The sequence below is a fragment of the Pholis gunnellus genome (genome assembly GCF_910591455.1).
Source record: "Pholis gunnellus genome assembly, chromosome: 17".
Lineage (NCBI taxonomy): Eukaryota > Metazoa > Chordata > Actinopteri > Perciformes > Pholidae > Pholis > Pholis gunnellus.
In genome coordinates, this window is record NC_136544.1 from 5824057 (window position 1) to 5844520 (window position 20464).

The 20464-nt window shown below is 44.2% G+C and overlaps 1 protein-coding gene across 2 annotated transcripts in view; it reads right to left on the reverse strand.

The window, feature by feature from the left end:
- Window positions 1-447: 447 nt before the first annotated feature.
- The window catches only part of LOC306709695 (myosin-10-like), a 48622-nt gene continuing 28605 nt past the window's right edge, over window positions 448-20464 (reverse strand). For both annotated transcript variants that reach the window (XM_079177947.1, XM_079177946.1), the window contains 36 exons: window positions 18853-18945; window positions 18237-18300; window positions 17658-17756; window positions 17023-17166; window positions 16797-16892; window positions 16165-16283; window positions 15818-15970; window positions 15403-15576; window positions 15140-15313; window positions 12805-12919; window positions 10991-11184; window positions 10550-10671; window positions 10294-10363; window positions 9929-10089; window positions 9689-9797; window positions 9458-9589; window positions 9133-9339; window positions 8875-9012; window positions 8516-8639; window positions 8231-8402; window positions 7215-7427; window positions 6952-7096; window positions 6630-6836; window positions 5918-6022; window positions 5661-5813; window positions 5316-5564; window positions 4938-5150; window positions 4633-4845; window positions 4380-4541; window positions 4167-4295; window positions 3877-3965; window positions 3244-3367; window positions 2892-3100; window positions 2631-2739; window positions 2248-2420; window positions 448-1797 (listed from right to left, as the gene is read on the reverse strand). In XM_079177947.1, the coding sequence (XP_079034073.1) occupies window positions 1644-1797; window positions 2248-2420; window positions 2631-2739; window positions 2892-3100; window positions 3244-3367; window positions 3877-3965; window positions 4167-4295; window positions 4380-4541; window positions 4633-4845; window positions 4938-5150; window positions 5316-5564; window positions 5661-5813; window positions 5918-6022; window positions 6630-6836; window positions 6952-7096; window positions 7215-7427; window positions 8231-8402; window positions 8516-8639; window positions 8875-9012; window positions 9133-9339; window positions 9458-9589; window positions 9689-9797; window positions 9929-10089; window positions 10294-10363; window positions 10550-10671; window positions 10991-11184; window positions 12805-12919; window positions 15140-15313; window positions 15403-15576; window positions 15818-15970; window positions 16165-16283; window positions 16797-16892; window positions 17023-17166; window positions 17658-17756; window positions 18237-18300; window positions 18853-18945 (5307 nt within the window). In that variant the 3' untranslated portion in view covers window positions 448-1643. The remainder of the gene's footprint in view (window positions 1798-2247; window positions 2421-2630; window positions 2740-2891; window positions 3101-3243; window positions 3368-3876; window positions 3966-4166; window positions 4296-4379; window positions 4542-4632; window positions 4846-4937; window positions 5151-5315; window positions 5565-5660; window positions 5814-5917; window positions 6023-6629; window positions 6837-6951; window positions 7097-7214; window positions 7428-8230; window positions 8403-8515; window positions 8640-8874; window positions 9013-9132; window positions 9340-9457; window positions 9590-9688; window positions 9798-9928; window positions 10090-10293; window positions 10364-10549; window positions 10672-10990; window positions 11185-12804; window positions 12920-15139; window positions 15314-15402; window positions 15577-15817; window positions 15971-16164; window positions 16284-16796; window positions 16893-17022; window positions 17167-17657; window positions 17757-18236; window positions 18301-18852; window positions 18946-20464) is intronic.

Here is a 20464-nt window from a genome sequence, read left to right on the forward strand (position 1 = left end):
CTGGTTTTATCTTCCTTTTTCTGAAACAGTGCAAATGGTCAAACCTCCTTGTGACAAAAATATCTTCTGAGTTATCAGTTTCTAAACACAGTCACACCTGGACTACTAGGCGGAAGAAAAGGAGGGGGAAAGAGAAACATGAGAACTGAAGAAGCATTTTCCTGGGAAACCTTTCCTGAAGCGTCGGGGTCGTGGCGGCTTATAGGAATATCCCAGAGGAGTGAAGCTGCCGCATTGGATTCCTCAGTCCCCAGTCGTTGGTAAAACACCCAAAATGTTGATGCTGATTGGCATTATTTTTCTGCCAAAGTTTGAAAATGGATGACATGACTAATGTGATGGCTGATAACTCAACCAATGTACATGGCGTCAAGGACTGATTCAATGAATGGAGGTAGGACTCAGAGTGAATTGGGCTCCATACACTTTAATGTATCATATGGCTCCTAACAACTCAAACTGTACATGTCATGATAATTAGCGTAGATACAGCTGATCAATGTGCAATACTGAGCATTTTGACTATGAATGGAGTTTATACTGTATACAATAGCAGAGATATAAATACAGTTGGTGTCTATTGGATTGTTTTTCAATCTTAACTCAAAAAGTATAAAAGTTAACAATAAGAAAAGTCATAGCACCCATCTACAAAGAACCCCGCACGGTTTGTTCATGTCAATCATTGTGGTAACATAGAAACTGTAGCAGGACATAGAAAGACAGAAGATCAGTTCCTCACTCATAGTTCATTACAAATGCAACTTGTTGAATATTGAAATTAGGCATGGGTCAGTATATGAACAGTATATGTGGCATAAATGGGTTTTGAGTTTTTAAATGAGTGGGGGGGGGGGGAAAGGCACAGAAGAAGATGAGCGTGATCGCTGCTTTCAGCTCTCGCACCAAATAATTACAAGTCAACACAGACCTACTGTCAAACATCATCATTAGAAAAAAAACACTGTCAGAAGAGCAACGTCTTGTAGCGCCGAGGCGACGGCGGCAGCTTACAGTCACATTTCTATATTCATATGCAAGCAAACAATCCTAGCATAGGACTGGAAAAATACTATGCAGTTACAGTTCAACTAACATAACTAAACTGATTCATATGACGGGCATACTGTAGATAGATGCAAAAATAGTCAGAAAGTTGTTTGCTTTCATAATAATCTGTTCCTTTCCAATGTTTTAGCATTTGGAAGCATTTTAAATTACGATCATATATTTTGTCTCTGTACGAGCGGGCCAACAATTTATGCACGTGGGCATTATTTTAAAAGAAAAGCACTTATATCGGTGAGGCAGCTCATCCCCCATTCAGGTTACTGAAGTAGTCTATACTCAATGATGGAAGTTGCTATTGTATAATATATCAAAGCCCTGCAGCTTGAGAAGGAGGAGTAAGGCAGAGCAGTGCTTCTCACAACTCTAAGCGGGGCGGTAAGGAGAGCGTTGGGGGTCCAACTGCTGGTGCGTGCTAAGGTTTAGGGTCAAGGAGTAAGGAGTTTTTGCCTAGATCATGCTGCGTGTGTTTGGCTCATTACTGTAAGATTTGTTTTCTCCAAGTTGGGAAAATCTAAGCATTACTGTTGGGACTGAGAGTCGATGCGTAGAGCAAAAGTTAAGGCTTTCTCGTTCTACTCTGGCTGGGGCGCCGGAGTCTCATTGGCATTGTTGTCGGTGATTTTGTTTTCCAGCTCATCATCGGACAGGAGGTCCAAGGAAGTTCCCTCCACCTGAAGCGGGCGTCTGCCTGGCCGACTGGAGGAGAAGCTGATGGGGCCGCCGCGTCTGCAGGGGGAAGAGGACCGGAGGTAAAAAAAGCAAAAAGGTTTAAATCTGAACTCATTCCCACTCAGGTTTCATGAATAAAGCCCAGTGTTCTAATGCTCCTGAATGTTTATTATATTCAACACATCGCTGATTTAAAGTTTTTTGTGTCCAATATGCTTTCTTGAGGCAAATAAATGAAATCTGATATTATTATTATTTATTTGTATTACTTAGATATGCCTAATTTAGTTTATACGTTTTCTTCAAAGGCTCTGTACATCCACACAAGTGGTTCCGCTTCTTCTGGCCGATTAAACCTCTGCTAGAATTACATGTCATCTAACAAACACAAACCAAGAAGAACGGAATGAGTCAGCGGACTAATGAGTCAGCCTCGGCTGTCGCAGGCACAATACAGTCAATGCTCAATTGTGAATGTCCCGGATGCTTTCGTCTGCTGCGGCGTACCTGAGGCGGTTCTTGAGTGTGTGAACCTCGCGGCTTAGACCCTCGCTGGCCTCGGTGGCGTCGTCCAGCTCTCTCTGCAGTTTCCTGCGTGAGGCGTTGGCCCTCGTGGCCTCCTCCTCAGCCTCCTCCAGCTGACGCTTCAGCTGCTTCATGCGAGAGCTCGCCTTTTCAACCTTCACACACAGACACACCAACGAGTAAAAGAAATGTCCCTTTAATGTAATGCATGTAAATGGAGAAGATGAGAAGGAAAAATACCAGTAACCAGAGTTCGAAACACAGTGATTGATCTCTTTTTGACGAATGGCGAACTGTGGCAAATTCTTGCAAAACTCTAATTACATCAGTGTAACACTGTTATACGTCAACAGTGTCAGACGTACTTGTTCTTTAAACTGGTCGGCATGGCGGCGCTCATCCTCCACTTGCATGCAGATTTCTTTCAGCTTCTTCTCGGTTCTTCTCACAGTCTTGTTGGCGGCTGCTCGCTCCCTTCAGTGGAGAACGAGTGAAGGTTAGAGAAGCAAAGCCAGATTTAGCGTTTCAGCTAAAGCCGTAAATGTGTTTCCATTGATCTCTTATTTGAGCCTGATAGTTTTTGAACTGCTAGTTCAAACTAGGAGGACGGTGTATTGAATTCTCACTTGGCCTCCTGCTCCAGCTGTTCCTCCAGCTGTCCTATCTTGGCCTCCAGGGCAGTGATGGAGGCCTTGAATCTGTTCTTCACAGAACCCTCCAGCTCGCCCAGCTTGGCCCGCAGCTCCTTGTTTTGACGCTCCAGTTGCTGGCGAGCGTTTTCGCTCTTTTGGCCGGTGCTGCGCTCGGCACTCAACTCTGTAGTCAGGGTGTCCACCTGAGGCGCAGCAGAGGCAAGGGAACTTCACGTCATTGATCATTTTGCACAGGCTAGTAAAGAATTCTTACAAATGGAACGATGTAATATTAGTTCAATGAAAATAGGGACGAACTAAGATGATCATTGAAGAAGACCCTCACCTGCATAGTGGTCTTTCTGAAGCGGTCGTTGAGTAGCTCCATGTTCCCCTGCTCCTCTTCCAGCTCCTCCTCCAGTTGAGCAATGCGAGCCTCCAGCCTCCTCTTCTCGTCCATCAGAGCGGACCTGACACACAAAGATATAGAGTTAAAGATAACGAGCACAGGGACTCTTTGCTTCCTAGCATGTGGGAGTTTCCAAATATAATTGTATGAGAAGGTTTCTGATTTGGTTCGTTAAATTATTGGTTAAAATCTTTCTTTTGACCCTGAACAATGTCTTCTAAAAGATTATCCTGAGGGCTCAGGAATTGAAAGGTCTTTAAGTAATATTTGGAATCTCACAATGTCAATGAGATCACACGAGACTCAAAAATCTATCTTGTCAGGTTTCAAGAAATGCGTTTGAGTCGGATAAGCCAGCGCACGGACCAATCGGTGTCCTATGAGGAGCTACAGGCAGCTCGGGCCTGATGACACCGACTGTTTGTTCTAAACAACAATGGCGGCTACTAAAGAGGTTAGCGTAGATGCTTTTCGCTCTGCTCCCAACTCACTTCGGTAAGATTGTGATAACAGCAGATTAAAAGAAACATAAACAGATATGCAATCTGTCGACAGATGAATGTAACTGACTTTCCAGAGGTGCTGTTTGAGATTTCATCTTGCAGCTCATCCCGTTCCTGCTCTGCGTGGCGCCGACCCCTCTCAGATGCTGCCAGGTCCTGCAGAAAAAAAAAGTCAAAGGTTAAAACACGAGTACTTCTTTGTGCATCATAATGCTGAGAGGGACCGTTCAATACTTTATCGTGAATATACAGTAAATACAAAGACCTATCAAACATAAATCAACACCCTCCAACCCGTACTATGCACAGTGGCTACCATGTGACACAACAAACATCTGCAACATCACTGTCCTGTACCTCATGTAGCTGTACAATCTCAGCCTCCAGACTCTTGAGTTTCTTCTCATTTTCCTTGGATATGGCAAAGATATCATCTCTAGAAGCGCGGGCGTCCTCCAGCTCTCGCTGGTAGTCCTTCATTTGGGCCTGCAGGATGAAACATTATGCTGCTTAGTGTAGCGCTTAGAATGGGAGTGCTTTGACTGGCGATTCAAACATCAAAATCCGTACCTGTAACTTGCGCAACTGTTTGATGGCTTCGTCTCGAGCCTTGTTGGCTCCTTCTATGTGACCCTCTATATCCTTCAAATCCATCTCCAGCTTCTTTTTAGCAGCTACAGCCAAACCTCTCTGCTTCCTCTCGTCCTCCAACTCTGCCTCCATCTCTCGCACCTGATGGGGAGCCAGCACAAGTCATTAGTGTGGCTTGGATTCAACTGTTGTTAAAAGTGTTGTTGTGATGATGTTGAGTGTGATCCGGCACCTGCTTGACCAGCGCTCTCTTCTTCTCATCGTTCTGGTCGTCCCGGCCCTGGAGGTCTCTCTCATACTGGGCTTTCATGGCCTGCATGTTGACCTCCAGACGCAGCTTGGCGTCCTCTGTGCCCTGCAGCTCGTCCTCCAGCTCCTCCAGCTGAGTCTTCATCTCCTCCAGCTGCTGCTCCAGAGTACGCTTGGACTTCTCAAGCTCGTGGACCTGACGGTGAAGAGATATAGAGGAGGATCGGTGAGAGTACTGCTCAATTGTCCTCGCAAATCAAACATGCTCTGTTGACCCCTGGCACTCACGTTCTTGCCCACGTCGTCCTTGGAGCTCATCAGATCTTCCATTTCAGCACGAAGCTGCTTGTTAACCCTCTCCAGCTCCTCTTTGGCCTCCAGCGCCTCGTCCAGAGCTCTGGTCATGGACAGAGCTTTGGTCTCCTTCTCCCTGGCCTCAGCTTCAGCGCGGTCACGCTCCTCAGCGTAACGAGCCGAGATGCTCTTCTCCTCAGCCAGCAGCTGCAGAGGAGGAGGGCGTCAAGAGTGCGGATCAGCATTTTATGAACATTTTATTTGTGAATTGTAAGGATTACATTATAGCATTTAAAAATACATCTGAGACAAGCTTCCAAAGTAAGAAATATCTGTAAAACCCAGCAAATACCCCCAACAAAACGCACTCACCTGGTCAAACTTCTTCTGCTTCTTCTCCAGGCTGGAGACGATCTGTCTCTGGTGATCCAAGTCGACAGTTAGATCATCCAGCTCCTGCTGCAGTCGGGTCTTTGTCTTCTCCATCTTTTCAAAACCGATGGTCTTCTCTTCCAGTCGCTGGCTGGCCAGCTCAAAGTCCTTCTGCAGTTTCTTCTTCGTCTCTTCCAGGCCGTCTATAGTTCCGACATCGTCCTCCAGCTTCTTCTTGCTCTCTGACAGCTAAAAAAAATTAAAATAAAATCATTATTCAGAATACAAATTCAACAGGAATATTATTTAAACATAGTTTCCTACAGCGGAGATCACAAGTCCTACCTGAGCCTGTATGGTCAACATCTGTTTCTCTAGATTCTTGCGCGCCTCCTCATCCTCCTCCTGCTGCTCCTGCAGGGCGTTCTTCTCCTCCTCCAGCTGGCGTATGCGACTGCTGAGGTTTAGTTTCTGACGCGTCTCCTCCTGGAGCAGCTCCTAAAAACAAAAAAAGTACATTTGTCCGGTTAGTTATACAGAAGAATATAATAGAAATAATGCATAAACTGTGGATTGATGATTACTGCTCAGAGATCAGTCACCTGTGTGTCCTGCAGCTGACCGTCTAGTCCAGCAACATCTTTGGCCATCTTGATGCCCTTCCTTTCTGAATCTTCCAGAATGGCAGACACACTGTCCAACTCAGTCTGCATGGAGAGGTAACCACAGTGAAACCAGGTTATCAATGCAAGTCAAACGTGTTTGAAGAAGATTTTAATACCACATAAATGGCCCAACTAAATAATCATAGACAAACTGTATATAATATAGTTTGTCACACCTGCAACTGTAAGAAGTCAACTTTGCATGCAGCTTTTCCTTTGAACTGCACCATTAAAGTACCTCAGATAACTGTATAAAGAACAGTTTAGAATGAAATGATACAAGTATGGCGAAGGGTAAAGATGCAAACACTTTTTTGTGTTTTGACGATTATATTGAGATCAGCATCAAGCGCTTGTGCAAGCACTTAGAAATAATGGGTTTTTTTTGGTGCCGTGGGCTCATTCTGTGGGAAAAGCCCTTTATGCATCTACAAGTGTTCAGACATTTGTTGTCTCTATTTCGATGCTTTTATCTTGATCTTCATGACTTTGATCATGTTTTTTATTGTACAGCACTTTGAAGCAGTTTTTGAAAGGTGCTATATAAATAAAGTTTTTGTCATTATTATTATTACTAATTCTGACAAGCTGATGTTCATTATTAATGACAATAGGGCGGATTCCATTGTATTTCATCAAATATGTCCACCTGCAGTTTGTGTGCACGCTCGGCCAGCTCTCCCTTGGCCTTCTCTCCCTCGGTGACTCTGGCCATGAACTCCTGCAGCTGAGCCTCCTGTTTCTTCCTCTTGTGTTCGGACTCTGTCTTTGCCTGCTGCAGGCCCTTGACCTCGCTGGCCAGCTCCTTGTTGGCACTCTCCTGGCTCTGCTTGGTCTTCTCCAGGTTGGCCTTGAACTAGACGTAATCAAGCACAAACATTAGTGAGGTCAGACGACGAAGTGATGTCACTTTCTCTTCGGTGGATTGTTAGTCCTGTGGTATTAGATTGTAGATCGTGGAAAGGCGTTACCCTCTTGGCCTGTTCCAGCTGTTCAGACAGCTCTTCCAAGGCGGTGCCATGCCTCTGTCGCATCTCCTGGAACTGAAGCTCGTGGTTCTTAGTCTCCTCCTCGATTGTCTTCTTCAGCTCCGCAACCTCCTGTTCACGCTTGGTCCTACAGAGAGTAGGTACACAGCAAAGTCTAGACTTTCCTGTTGACTTAATAATAGTGATAATAATATGATTGGCTAAATGCCCTACTGTCTATGTCATAAATGTAAAATGTAGAGTACCTTAATTCCTGCTGGGCAGCGGTTGTATCAAGGGTGTCCTCGAGTTCAGTCTTCAGGGCCTCAAGCTCTTCGCTCAAGTCCCTCTTGAGTTTCTCAGCCTTATTCCTGGAAATCTTCTCCGACTCAAGGTCCTCCTGCAGCTCCGACAGCTGGGCCTGCTGCTCCCTCACCTGTTTCAGAGCGTTGTTCTTCTGGCTAACCTCGTCTTCCCCCCTGTTAATCACCGAGAACATTGAAGAGCATGCAACAGATTCTCAGATGGCAGGTGAGCACAATAGTGTGACTGTGATGGTATGACAGTGGAAAAATAAAAACCTTGGAAACTCACTGCAGTTTTCCACTAAAATAAGATGCGCCTGAGCTATTTGTTAGAATTTGTTTTTTTTTGGAGGGGGTGGATTTTTACATACATGTCAGAAATAAACGATTCATTTGGCGTATTCAACTTGTTTGTTTATAAAAAAACTATTGGTAAAAAAAAAATGTAATCCCGAGTCAACTCTGTCGTTGTGTAAAAACTCCACTGGGGGGCAGCAGAGACTGTTGTGTACAGCAGTTGAGGTCTACGGTTTTCTGTGAGGGACTCTCAAAAGGACCTTTATGTTGTTGAGACCACCTAATATCAAGGTCTTACATGTACAACTGCACATTAATACCACACAAATAACATGCACACCAACGATAAGGTCACACATCGCAAACACATTCCAACGTAGTGAGAATCAGTAAATAAATACAGGCAGCATGTCAACAATAACTAAAAGCTCTTTGACAAGATGATAACATCACTGCTGCACACTTGTCAGGAGTGCTGTCAGTCCAATACAAATGCTCGATATAAAACAGCAGGTGTGACCATTCTGTACAGCTATGTAGCGCTTATCTAAGAGTGACTCACCTTGTGAAGCAGAATCTCAATGACTCAATATCGGAACTCTAAACATCCATATTTGGCTCACACAAATGTTATGCCACACTCCGCTGAGCTCATCTATGGTGGTCCCGGTATCGCCTACCTAGCCAACGTCGTCTGCTGCTCATCCTCTTTCTTCCCCAGCAGAACTTTCAGCTCCTCCGTCTGGGCCTGCAGCTCGCCTATCTGGTCCTGGAAGTCGGACGTCTCCCCATCCAGCTTCCTCTTAGCCTTCTCTAGCTCCTGACGGGTCTTCTCCTCCTTCTTCAGTCTCTCTAAATTAGAAAAGACAGGATGCGATAGTTTCAAAAAACGTCTTTTTGTTGTGGATTAACTCTACAGGTTTTTGCTATTCTATGAATTCTGTATTTTACATCACTCCTCTTACCCTCCAGGTCGACCATCATCATCTCCTGCTTGTTCTTGATCTTGCCCAGGTTCTTGGCCTTTTCTTCCTCTTCGGCTAGCATCGAGGTCATCTCGTTGACTCGGTCGTCCAACAGCTTCTTTTCCTAAAGGAGAGAGAGGCAGGAAGGTTAGCGCACAGCTAGCCTCTCAACTCAGCATCAACATATTCTAATGATCTGAAACTTTTGCCTCCCAGTGCAGAGAAAAGCCTCTTGGAGACTGAGAGACCCTCCATCTCTAATTCAAAATCAACTTTCACATTTTGACACAATACCTATTTCCATCCAAAACCCTCAGCTTGAATGTAGACTTGCCTCTCTCTCTCTCTCTCTCTCTCACCTTGAGGAATTTGGAGTTCTGGTCTTCTAGTAGCAAAATGTCCTCTTCAAATTTCTTCAATTTGGCCTCAGTCGTCACTTTCTCCAGCTGCAGCTTCTGCCTGCCAGCCTCCTCTTCATCCAACTGTTCTTCCAGGTCCTACGCACACAAGTATTTAATTATAGTAGCAGACATATTTTTGTATTTCAGTCATTTGAAATATATTTCCAAGAGTGCAAAACATTGTTTTTCAGTAACCAGTACGTCAGTGGGACACACCTGGATGTGGGACTGCATCTTCTTCTTCTCGTTCTGCTGGGTCTGGTTCCTCTCCTCTTCTTCCTCCAGCCGGGACTCCAGGTCATGAAGGATCTCCTCCAGCTCTTGCTTTTTGGAAGCCAGGCGAGCTCTCATCTCCTCAGCCTCTGCGAACAGCTCCGTCTCTGCCTGCAGCTGCTCTGCTAGGATGTTCTTCTCCTCAACTAACTACACATAAAAAGATTTGAAAAACGTTTAATTGTCCATCCTAAAGAAATCTATACGGTTTGTTTCAATTTGGTACCAACGTTGCAGTTTATCTTGTATTGCTGCAGTTGTGACTGACCTGCTGGTGTTTCCGCTCCATCTCCACCAGCTCTCCCTCCACCTTGGTCTGCTTCTCTTTCACCTTGACCAGCTCCTCATCCTTAGCCAACATCTCCTCCTCCTGCCTGGTCACCTGCAGCAGAGGCTTCACCTGCGGGTACGGATGAACACAAGACATTTCAGAGGATGATCTCTACTGACAAATCTGAGATTACAAATGTTGCACAAACACCCGTGACAATGAACAAACCTTGGTGAAGAGTCTCCACCACTGCCAGTGACGAAGCTTCAAGTAGGCAGCGCAGTTCCTCTGGAGAACCTTCAGAGCGCTGAGCTGCTGCTGCTTCTTTGCAAAGGCCCTGAAGCATTACAACGAGCGAGGCAGAGAACAAAGACTGAGTGAGAGAACAGTAAAATCTCCTTTTTGTGATCGGACATATAGAAATGACTGCATTTCAGTTGCAGACACCAGCGGTAGAGCGACCCTTACTTGCGTGCCAGATACCCCCGGCAGACGGCCTGGAAGTAAATGATGATGTCGGTGATCTTCAGGTCCCTCTCTTCCTCCAGGTGGGCCAGGACTCCGGCCCTGAAGAAGATCTTACTCTGGCCGATACGGAACAGGTTGCCGTCCAGCTCCAGGGCTTTAATCTATCAAAGACAGGGAGACATTGAAGGGGGAAAGGGCTACTGGAGGAAAAACAGCTTGGTGTAACTTAAGAGAATAATTCACAGAAAAACAAAACGTTTTCTAAATAATAAAGGAGGACCCTTGTTTCAAATGTGAGCCTTGTGACCTCTGAGGCAGCAGTCGAGATCATTTCATTCCTCCTGAACTGAGACCCGGGTCCTTACCATTCTCTCACAGGCCTGCTTGCCGTCCATGAAGCCCTTGGGAATGGCGTTAGGGGTGAGGATCTCATACCTGGACACAGAGCAGAGAGAATATCAAAGACAAGGGTGGCACCGGATCCATTATCTATCTTCTATTAACTGCAAAAGTATATTGGTGTACATATAAGCCATGCATCATGTCAGAAGAAGTGGAAGGGGGGAGACATTTGTGACTCTATGAAACACTTTTACATCATACTAGGCAAGTTGACATTACCTCTGTCTGAACTCCTGGAAGACGATGCGGTTGGGGAAGCCCTGTCTGCAGATGCGAATCCCCTCCAGGACACCATTACACCTCAGCTGGTCCAGAACCAGGTGCGGGTCCAGTTTACCAGCCTGGGGAAGAGGGAGAAGAAGAATGAGATGAAGAAGAGGAACATTTTAATGTATGGGTAAAGGTTCTGTATCAATACATTTGAATGGGCTGCATTTTGATTTAAGTTTCAGTGACAAACACTGTTGTGTGTTTGTCCTCAAGGATATATTGCTGTGAACATGATTGTTGAAACAAATTCACAGAATGTATAATGTGGTTTAAATACTAGAAATTGCATTTGAAACCCAAACTCTGGCCTTGCTCGGTCAACAGATTTAGTGGAGCAGTTTCTCAGTCCAGCCGGTAGTGAGGGGTCCCTGTGACAATCTAAAAACTCACCCTTTTCTCATGGTTCGGGATGATGCAGCGGACAAAGTTGGGGTTGGTGTTCCTCAGTGTGGCCATCAGCTTCGATAACTGCTCCTTGTACAGCTGTCCCACGGTGCGGAACATGCCCTTCTTTGTCTTGTAGGCGGCGCCAAACGCCGTCTCATTCATGCCCGCCACCTGGTCCAGACCCACGATTCTGTCGACTGGTGATGAAAAATTATGTGAAGAGAAACAAGAGGGATGACTGCATGAATGCAGAGATATTGCGACGCGGGTTTTACTGATAAATGCGTGTCGTGCTATTGACATGAATGTAGAAAAGAGAAAAGCCAATGACTTGTAAGTCTTTTATCTAAATCCAATGTGGATATTCATCAGGAAATGTTGCCAATAAAGGATGAAGTCTTCAACTGAGCAGGATTTGCTCTTTTCTTATGTTGTGATAAAGCATGAAGACAGACGATGGCGTCACACCAGCTGTGAGCAGAGAGGTTTTAATCTAAAGGCAACTTAATATAAGCTTGTTTCTCTCTGCTAACCACTACATTTGTGACATACATTAGAATATTGCTCAGACAGGGAAGCTATAAAACTATTTTATATCAACTGTTGGATCAAACCTAAAATAGCAAAATAGCAAACCTATTAAATAACAGCAGTTAGCATGATTATTCAATTGACTTGTTTTCTTAATTTTCTTCGGTGCGGCCTGTTGTAAAACCAGTCCAGTTTCCCCTCCTGTACCCCCTTTAGTTAACCTAAAATGAGTTTAAAATCCATCTGCCCAAGCAAATTTGAAATTCTAAAATTTCCCCCAAATTGCCTGATTTCTTTTGTTTTGTTTAGTACAAACAGGAATACCTCGCCTGGCTCATCATTCAAGCAATAGTTATTTGATTATTTAGAGTGACAGTCACCAGCACTCATGAAAGAATGAAATGTCTTAAGTGTCAGAAGGTTTTATAGCCATGCAAAGCCAGAGGGGAATTTTTAGAGGGGTGCACAGTGCAGCCAGGACAGGACAGGGGGAACCAGTGATCCCTCCATTGCAGAAGATGAGGAGAAGCCAGTGAGTTAAGTGTGACTATCATTCACCTGGAGCTTCATGGAGCCCAGACACATTGTCATAGAAAGAGGCTCTCTGAAACGTCTGAATGTCTACAGCGACAGAGACACGGACAGAGGAAGAAGACAGGAGAGTGAGAGAGAAATAAAGTGGGCAGGCCAGCACTTACACCCGTCACTCACACACCCACAGACATACAACCTTTCACGAGCATTAATTAGCTTTAATAAAAGAGGACTGAAGAGTATATGTCAGTTCACGCACTGTCATAACACAGAACATGTATATAAACAAAGCCAGTGTTGGGTTACCACAGCTGAACATTTATCAGGAGATTAGTCCAGAAAGTTACATAACAATTTCGCTTTCCATTTAACCTAAAGTCTGTGAGTCCAAAAATAACAAATGTCAAATAAAAATCGTGACCACGAAGGCTAACTGATTGAAATGTTAAGGAAAAACAGGATTAGCAATAAATCCGTCATTCAGCTCAGAGATGAATGTTGTTACACTTCATGTTTTTGCTGGCAAAACTCCTCCTACATTAGAGAAACCATCAATCTCACTGCTGGAAGAAACTCTGACGGGAAGCGTGAGAGAACGGAGAATATATTTCCCTTCTTTTTGTGCCCGTCGTTCTGGACGGATGACTGATAAATGCATGTTTATTCAGAATTCATACCACAGATTAAATAGCTTGTACAAGTTAAAAGCTCAATGAGCTCCTTGACACCAAAAGAAATGTTTAGAGACTCACCGTCCTTCCAGAGCTCAGCCACAAACTTGTCAGTTGACTGGTGCAGCAGCGTGGCCACATTGTCATTCAGGGGATCCATGTTCTTCATAAGCCATTCATCAGCTTTATAGTCCACCTGAAGAAACACAGCGACAACAACACAATGTTCTACTGGGTGTTCATTGCAAATCTCAAACACAGAAGAAAGAAATCTGTCTGTCTCTCCTTCGCATGTCTTGAGAACCGCTCTTCTTTAACGTTACGACAGAACTCTTCTCCACTTCCCGAGAGTCGAGGAGCGCTAGCGGATCGCCTATAAAAAAACGGCGCTACTCTGCCACTGCAACTCAAATCAAAAGTACAAATAATACCGCACAGTGAAAGTCTTGCATTTAAATTACGTTTACGTCAAGTGAAGAGTGAAAGAGAGAGCTTTCAATCCCTATATGATGAGGATAGTTTGATGAATTATAATAATAATAATACAAATAATTTAAATTGTTGTATTTTGTGAGGCACTTCTGAATCTGCAACATAACCAGTAACATGTCTCTGTCAAGTAAATGTAGTACTACAAAGTTTTCCTCCAAAGTAGAAGTACACAGTAACTAGTAGGCTATACAGTTTTGAGGGCATTTTATTTCGGGGTACAATGAGTTAGAATAGTAACATAATGCAATACTATTCATATCTAAACATCATAATGAATCTATAGGGTGAAGTTGAAGCGTGAAGAAGTTGTTTGTATGAGCGATGTATAAGCTGCTAGCATTAACACCAACACAGCTCAAGCATTTGGCCCGTTCTGAACAGACATGTTTTTGAATCTATAACAAATGAGAACAAAATAGAATTACCTGCACCTGAAACTGAAACAGGCTACAACGTCATTCTTCTCAACATACCAATAATGACCACAAACATCTGTTATTATTTGGTTGCACAAGGTTTAGCTCCCCAACAGCTAAAAATAGCAAAGCAACTCAGCATCAAATCAGATTTCCTTCATGACCTTTGAGATATGTCATCCACTTCTTTCCCTTCATTACTGTTACACACCGGTGATAATAGTGTAAAAGAATGAAATGCTGTGTCTGCAGCGGTCTGTGCAGGATGTCTTAATGGACAGCTAGGTCTGGCAGTGTTTCTAAACACCACACGTGTGTTTTATCTCACAGGCAGTACCAGATGTGCCGTATGCGCTGACGTGGGGCAATAATAGATACAAGGATGGTAGAAAAGTTCAGGAAATAAGTGATGCACAATAGTGACATAACAGCAATCATTGTTGGGTTATACCTCAACTTCATGTCAAATTGCACTTGGGGTAAAATCAATTATATATATTTGACTGACAGCACAGTGAGGTCTAACTGGACCATAAGAGTGTTGATGGGATTAGTCTCTGTAACGTGATGATGACTTTTACTTGGACGTGTTCCTCAAACGTCTAACGTACTATGAAGAGAGCAGAACATATTAAGAAATAATTGACATGGTCGGCAACCTGAGATGAGGAATGTAAGAATCCCATATGGGTTTCATCCGAATCCTGGAAAAGCAAACTCGCTGTGTTTGCACTTATCTTCCTCTTCGGTATCACTTTGTCATGCAGGGTTTATTTGACGAAGTTCAAATTTAATGTTGGCTGCAGTATCAAATACTGGATGTTTGAAATCGGGCTGAATCTGAGACTTTCACATGTTTGTCAGGGCAAGGCTCAGACCCAGGACTGATGTTTGGATACAACGGACTGATGCTCACTGTGTTCATACACGCACACACACACACACACACATGTGCAAGACAGGAAGAAGAGACAGGTAGACCTAATTAAACCACCACTCTAGGGATGATATCAGCTTTCGTGCTGCAACTGACAAGCGTCCTCTCAGGAATGTTGTGGAGTATCGTTTTCTCTTTACAGATGGCAGACCACCACCACACAGAGGTGAAAGTAGAAGAAAAACACGTCACGTTACGTAACCACCAGGCACCAAAGGCTCAATAGCGCACCAATGTGAACCAGATGTGAGTTTCCTAGCAGCAGCAGTACGACAACTGGGCTATTGTTTTCAGGCAATGACCGGCTTAACTGTGCCTTCAAGGGAGCTGAATCTGTGCCTACGAGAAAGGCTTCAAAACGGGCCAGAAACACAGCTGTTGCATAAGGAGACGACATGGATAAATCTGAGGCTATAGAGGGGACATGAAATAGTGTTTTTTGTAAAATGCCCCGTTTGTTAGGAGCTCCATTTTAAGAGTAGTAGCATACTTAGGTCGAAGGTCCAACAAGCTACCGTTCCCAAGAGAGCAGTCAGAATGCAACACACCGTGACGGGCCTGAAATACATACCTTTCCTGCGTAGTGAATGATGCAGAAGTCAGCTTTGTCCTTGAGCTGTCGCGGCTTCTGAAACTTGGTGTGTGTGCCCTGCTCCTGCAGCACCTTGTCTATGAAGGTCTTGTCGGTTGCCTTGGGAAACCAGCACTCCTCGTCCAGCAGAGCGAGGATACCAGGGGGGTTAGTCTGAGGAGGAAGGAAATCCGTTTCACACACACGCGCATTCATAGGCAGACACGCTCACAGTCAACACACATAGATGGGGGAACACTGACCGGCCTCTCGATGAGGTCGATGCAGGGCTGCAGGTCCAGGCCGAAGTCGATGAAGCTCCACTCGATGCCCTCCCTCTGGTACTCCTCCTGCTCCAGGATGAACATGGTGTGGTTGAAGAGCTGCTGCAGCTTCTCATTGGTGTAGTTGATGCACATCTGCTCAAATGAGTTCAGCTGAAAGGAAGCGTAACGCAGAACTTTGTTAGTTGTGGTGACATGTTTCCCTGTTGATGATTTTGTAAATGTGTTCTTCTTCAGATGGCCTTAACATGACTTGATTAAAGTAATACAAAATCCAATTGATCAGATCAGCTAGATCACTGGATTCTGTTTTATCTACATTTAAAGAAACAAAACTTCAATATCCAGAAGGTAGTTTGAGTTGTGTTAGAGTTAAAAACATCACAATCAGCACCTCAAAGATCTCAAAGCCAGCGATATCCAGGATGCCGATGAAAGATGCACCCTGGCGTTTGGTCCGGTCCAGGGCCTTGTTGATGCGGTAGACCAGCCAGCGGAACAGACGCTCGTATGTTGCCTTGGCCAGGGCTTCAACAGCAAAGTCAGCCTGAGGAAACAACCAGAGTGAGTAACCATAGAGGACTTAGAACCCTAAATAATACATACACTAAATAATACATGGCCCGCTGAGCCATGAGTGGAACTATCCGAATATAAAGAAAATATAAAGATATATAAAGATATGAATAAACGTGGAATAGAAACATGATTCTCATTGATGAGAGTTAAATGGCGCCTTACCTGCTCTTTGGTCTGTGCCTTCTGTACGTAGTCTCGTCCCACTTTGATCCTCGGGGTGAGGATGGCTCTGGTGAACTCCATAACATTCATTCCAAGCAGGTGACAGAGCTTCTGCGCCACTGGGAGTGCAAGGAAGCAGGAGGCACGTCACACATTGCTCGATATAAATTTCAGATTTCATCCAAAAACAGATTAGTGCTTTTTTTTTATTACTATATTCAGAATCTGGTATTATGTTCAAATAACACAAAATGATGAAAGCAACAGGGTCAAAATGAAATTCTGCATATCCTGGCTGGTAATGAGTCAGGGTTTTAGCTTAAGAGAGCGTTTACTATGATCACTATATTTAATGGATCTGACCCTATAGCAGCAGAATAAAACTAACCATTTGATATATTCATTAGACTGCGCTCACAGTGAATGAGTATATTGTGTATATATAAATGTATGTATGTATATATATATATATGTGTGGAAATGACTCTTCAGCTTCCACCACAACAGGTGGTGGAAAACAGACAGGCATCTCATTTTCTGAATTTGTGAATCATGACTGACTCGAGCGAGGAGGTGTGTGTATGTGTGTGTGTGTGTACGCGTTTTACTTTGACTGGATGTTGGACGTTTACCTGTGTTCTCAGGCATGGAGGCCTGATCAGTGTTTCTCTCTTTCTTAAAGACAATGTTGCCAAACTGCAGCACTGCAGAGACCACCTTCAACATGCCTGGCAAGGACAAGATAACGTGTCAGCGATCCCAGGAGGGGGGGAATTAGGTAATGGCACAGTAAGAGAGGAAACAAACAAATGAAATTACAGATAGCGGTTCAGGGCACATCTGGAAACTTCTACTCACAGACAATCTCGTCATGGGAGAAGCTCATGATGTGCATGGCATCCAGAGTCTCCTGGAAATTATCCTTGTCCTGCTGGCCAGGGATGGTAACGTTACCATTTGACAAGAAACGATAGTTGTTAAAGCCTTCGAGGAGCAGGTCCGCTGCAGAAGGAAAAAGACGATTGTTAAGTTATTTAATCAGTATCCTCTTATTCATGCTGTTATATTTGGATACTTTCTGTTTGTAGAGCGTATTAAGACCATGATGCATGTGGATTTACCCTCACAAGTAATTCAAATTGTTTGATGGACAAAAACATTAAAGTATGTGTTACATTTGCATCCATGTTCAATATAGACAATTCGGTCTCGACTCAAAATTAGTGCGGTCGAGATCAAGTGACCTTTTAAATCCACTAGACAAGACCAAGACAAATGTGCTGTCTAAACACGTTCTGCATCATGAAACAATGTGCTAACAAGCTAAATTAAAAGTTAACAAGGGAATAAGATTAGTTGGCCGGTGCTAATTCAAACCAGCTTCCTTTAAACGCTCCTTTTCTCGCCTGAGGCAAACTGGAACAAACAGGAAACCTGGCTGTCTTTGCTCTGGTGCTTTAGTTTATCCTGATTGCTCTGCACACAACACTCACTTCGGAGATGCTCCCCTGCCCCTGCCAGCAGGCGGTAGAAAATGTGGAAGGTCCTCTCATCTTTGGCCTGTCTGATGGCTCTCGACTTCTCCAGGAGGTCTGAGGGCAAAGGTTAAGGACTGACCAGGAAAAACAACAGGAAGCGGGTACTATTGTAGTATATATGAGATAAAGTTACCACATTGTTGCAGAATTTCTGCTGATGCGGAGCGACAGGTCAAAATCCAAGATCTTAAAAGAATCCAAAGTTATCACATCACATCTTTATTACTTCTACAGGTGTCACTTGTACTTCAACAAAAAAAAAATTACCCAAAGGATCCATTATTTTCCTCCCCAGGCATGAATAAACAAATAATGATGAATAAAAATAGAAACGTGGTTTCTATTGTCCGTGCCCTCTAACTCCGTTGGGAGAATTTTCAGAACAGGGAATGACATTCTTCTGGTGAAGCCGCGGTGAGTCGTACAGCCTAACCACTGCTCTCTAAACTCAATGTGTCTTTTAGCTCCATTCGTTGTGTTTGAAACAATCCTTCGACCGTCTGCTGCTTCAGCCGGTCTCAGCAATGAGGATACAAGTTTCAATATTGGCCCCAACGATGTAGCCTGTGACGTCAAAGTTGATTCTGATGAACTTGCCCTGCAGAAAACAAGATGCATGTTTATGTTAAAAATAAAACTTGTTGAACTTGTTAAAACTTAATTTGAAAAAGGTCTATGATGTCACATTGCACGTTGCATGTGAAATATCACTTTGTGGATTCACGCAGACGACAGAGACACAGAACAAAATGCCACAGGTCAACAGGTCAGAAAGAATTTCAGGCATGATGTCTGTGGTTTCCTGACAGTGAACGTGTGGATGTACGTAAGTGTGAATGTGTGGCTGCTGCTCTTCATTGCTTCTCATCTGAGACAGCATGTGATTCATTCAAGACTGAACACCATGGTATCAAATACTTAAAAGTTATATATTTTAAATAAAAAGCCCCACAAGAAATATTTGCAGGATGGCATTGAATGACATGAAGCAGGAGGTTTTGGGTTTTAATTATTTACATTTCATTGTACATATTTAAGGGAAGTGCACTGATAGACAATCTGGAGTTGACATAAATGTGTTTCCCTTCAGGTTACTATCTGATTGGTTGAATCAAACAAATGATCATTCAAACATAAACGGTGAACTCACAAAGCGGGATGAGTTGTCATTTTTCACTGTCTTGGCATTGCCAAAAGACTCAAGGATGGGGTTGGCTTGTAGGAGCTGGCGTTCCAACTCACCCTGTGGAGAAAGACAGAGAGGTGAGAAGCAAACTAGCAGTCAAACATGTCTTATGTCTGGCACCACGTATTTCATCGTTATCACTGTTAATCACATTCTTCTGTCTGCCAAAACACACACACAAGCTGGTCGAGCAGGAATACTTCGAAAAAGAGCAACAAGACAAAAATGTAGCCACGTTAATATGCTAAACCAATCTTTCAGACAGTCAACAATTTATCATGGCTCTGTTGGCTCTACTTTGGTCAACTGCAGCACAATGTGATTTTTGTCAGGGGGACTCGACAAGTTTAGTGGGCCAAGATTACCAAACAGTCTGACGGAACTCATAAAACCACAACGGCAACACAGCGAGTGAGTTTCCACATATGCCCTACGGTTGTGGTTAGTTGGGATTGATTAGTGAGAGCCTTCGTCCGGTCTGCACATTCCTGTGGTGATGATGATATGCCCCTATATATACGTTCCACCGAGGCGGTAAAGATGGCTTCCTCCCAAATCTCAAAACCTGGATAGATAGGCGGTTGGGACATTCCCTACAGCCCCAAAAACCTCAACATGCCCTACGCATGACGCAATCTCTCCTATCCGGGGCAGTGGCAGTACAGAAATAGCCCCTACAGCACATCAGAGCCTGCCGTGAACTCCAGGATGAACCACTGGACTCTGACTGCCCAGGGGGAACACAGTGGCTGGCCGATGTTGTAGACCAGCCAGAAACGGCCATTGAAAGAAACACTGGACTACAGGGAATTCTTTGGCCTGCCGCAGAGATAGAGTACTGGTAATGGTCTTGTACTTGGACTTGTGTTGCGCTTTTCTAGTCCTACGATCACCGAAAGCGCTTTTACACCACATGTCATTCACACATTCATCCACTGCACGTCGGAGAGAAGACAGACGGCGAATGAGCGGCGTCCCGAGTCACCATGCAGAAACAAGATCTAAACCTGCTCCCTGAATGACTTCAATGTGTTCATATAACTTTCGCTTACAAGGTTCAGAAGGTCCAAAGGTTTTCTGACTGACATGAATCCACTCGGCTAGAGGTTTACATACAAAGTTTAAATCTCTCGGGCCAGACGTGGACAATACGGTCCTTCATACAACATTTTCACATATTTGTGAAGTCTCCTCTGTCTGTCTGAATGTGTTGATACCTGAGTAAGAGTAACTATCATCCTCGTCATTCTTTTCCTTAATCTTTCAGACTGTGAACAGGCGTTCCCATTTGTCTTTGTCACTTTCTCACTGGTCTGCTTTACCTCCTCTCCACTACTTCATCTCCCCCCTTTTTCACCCCCTTTCAGACCTCTCTCCTCCACCTTATGGTTCTACATTCCTCTGGCCTCTGCTCAGAGGAAGCCGTAATGCAACACAGAAGGAAAGCAGCATTAAGGTCAGTGAGGATCGTGTACTCTGGCAGGGGGAGCACCGTGCCCCCCCCCGAGTTAAAGCTACTGAAACACGGCACATTAAACTAGCATTCACCCGGATTGTGTGCGCTCAAAGCTGCAGG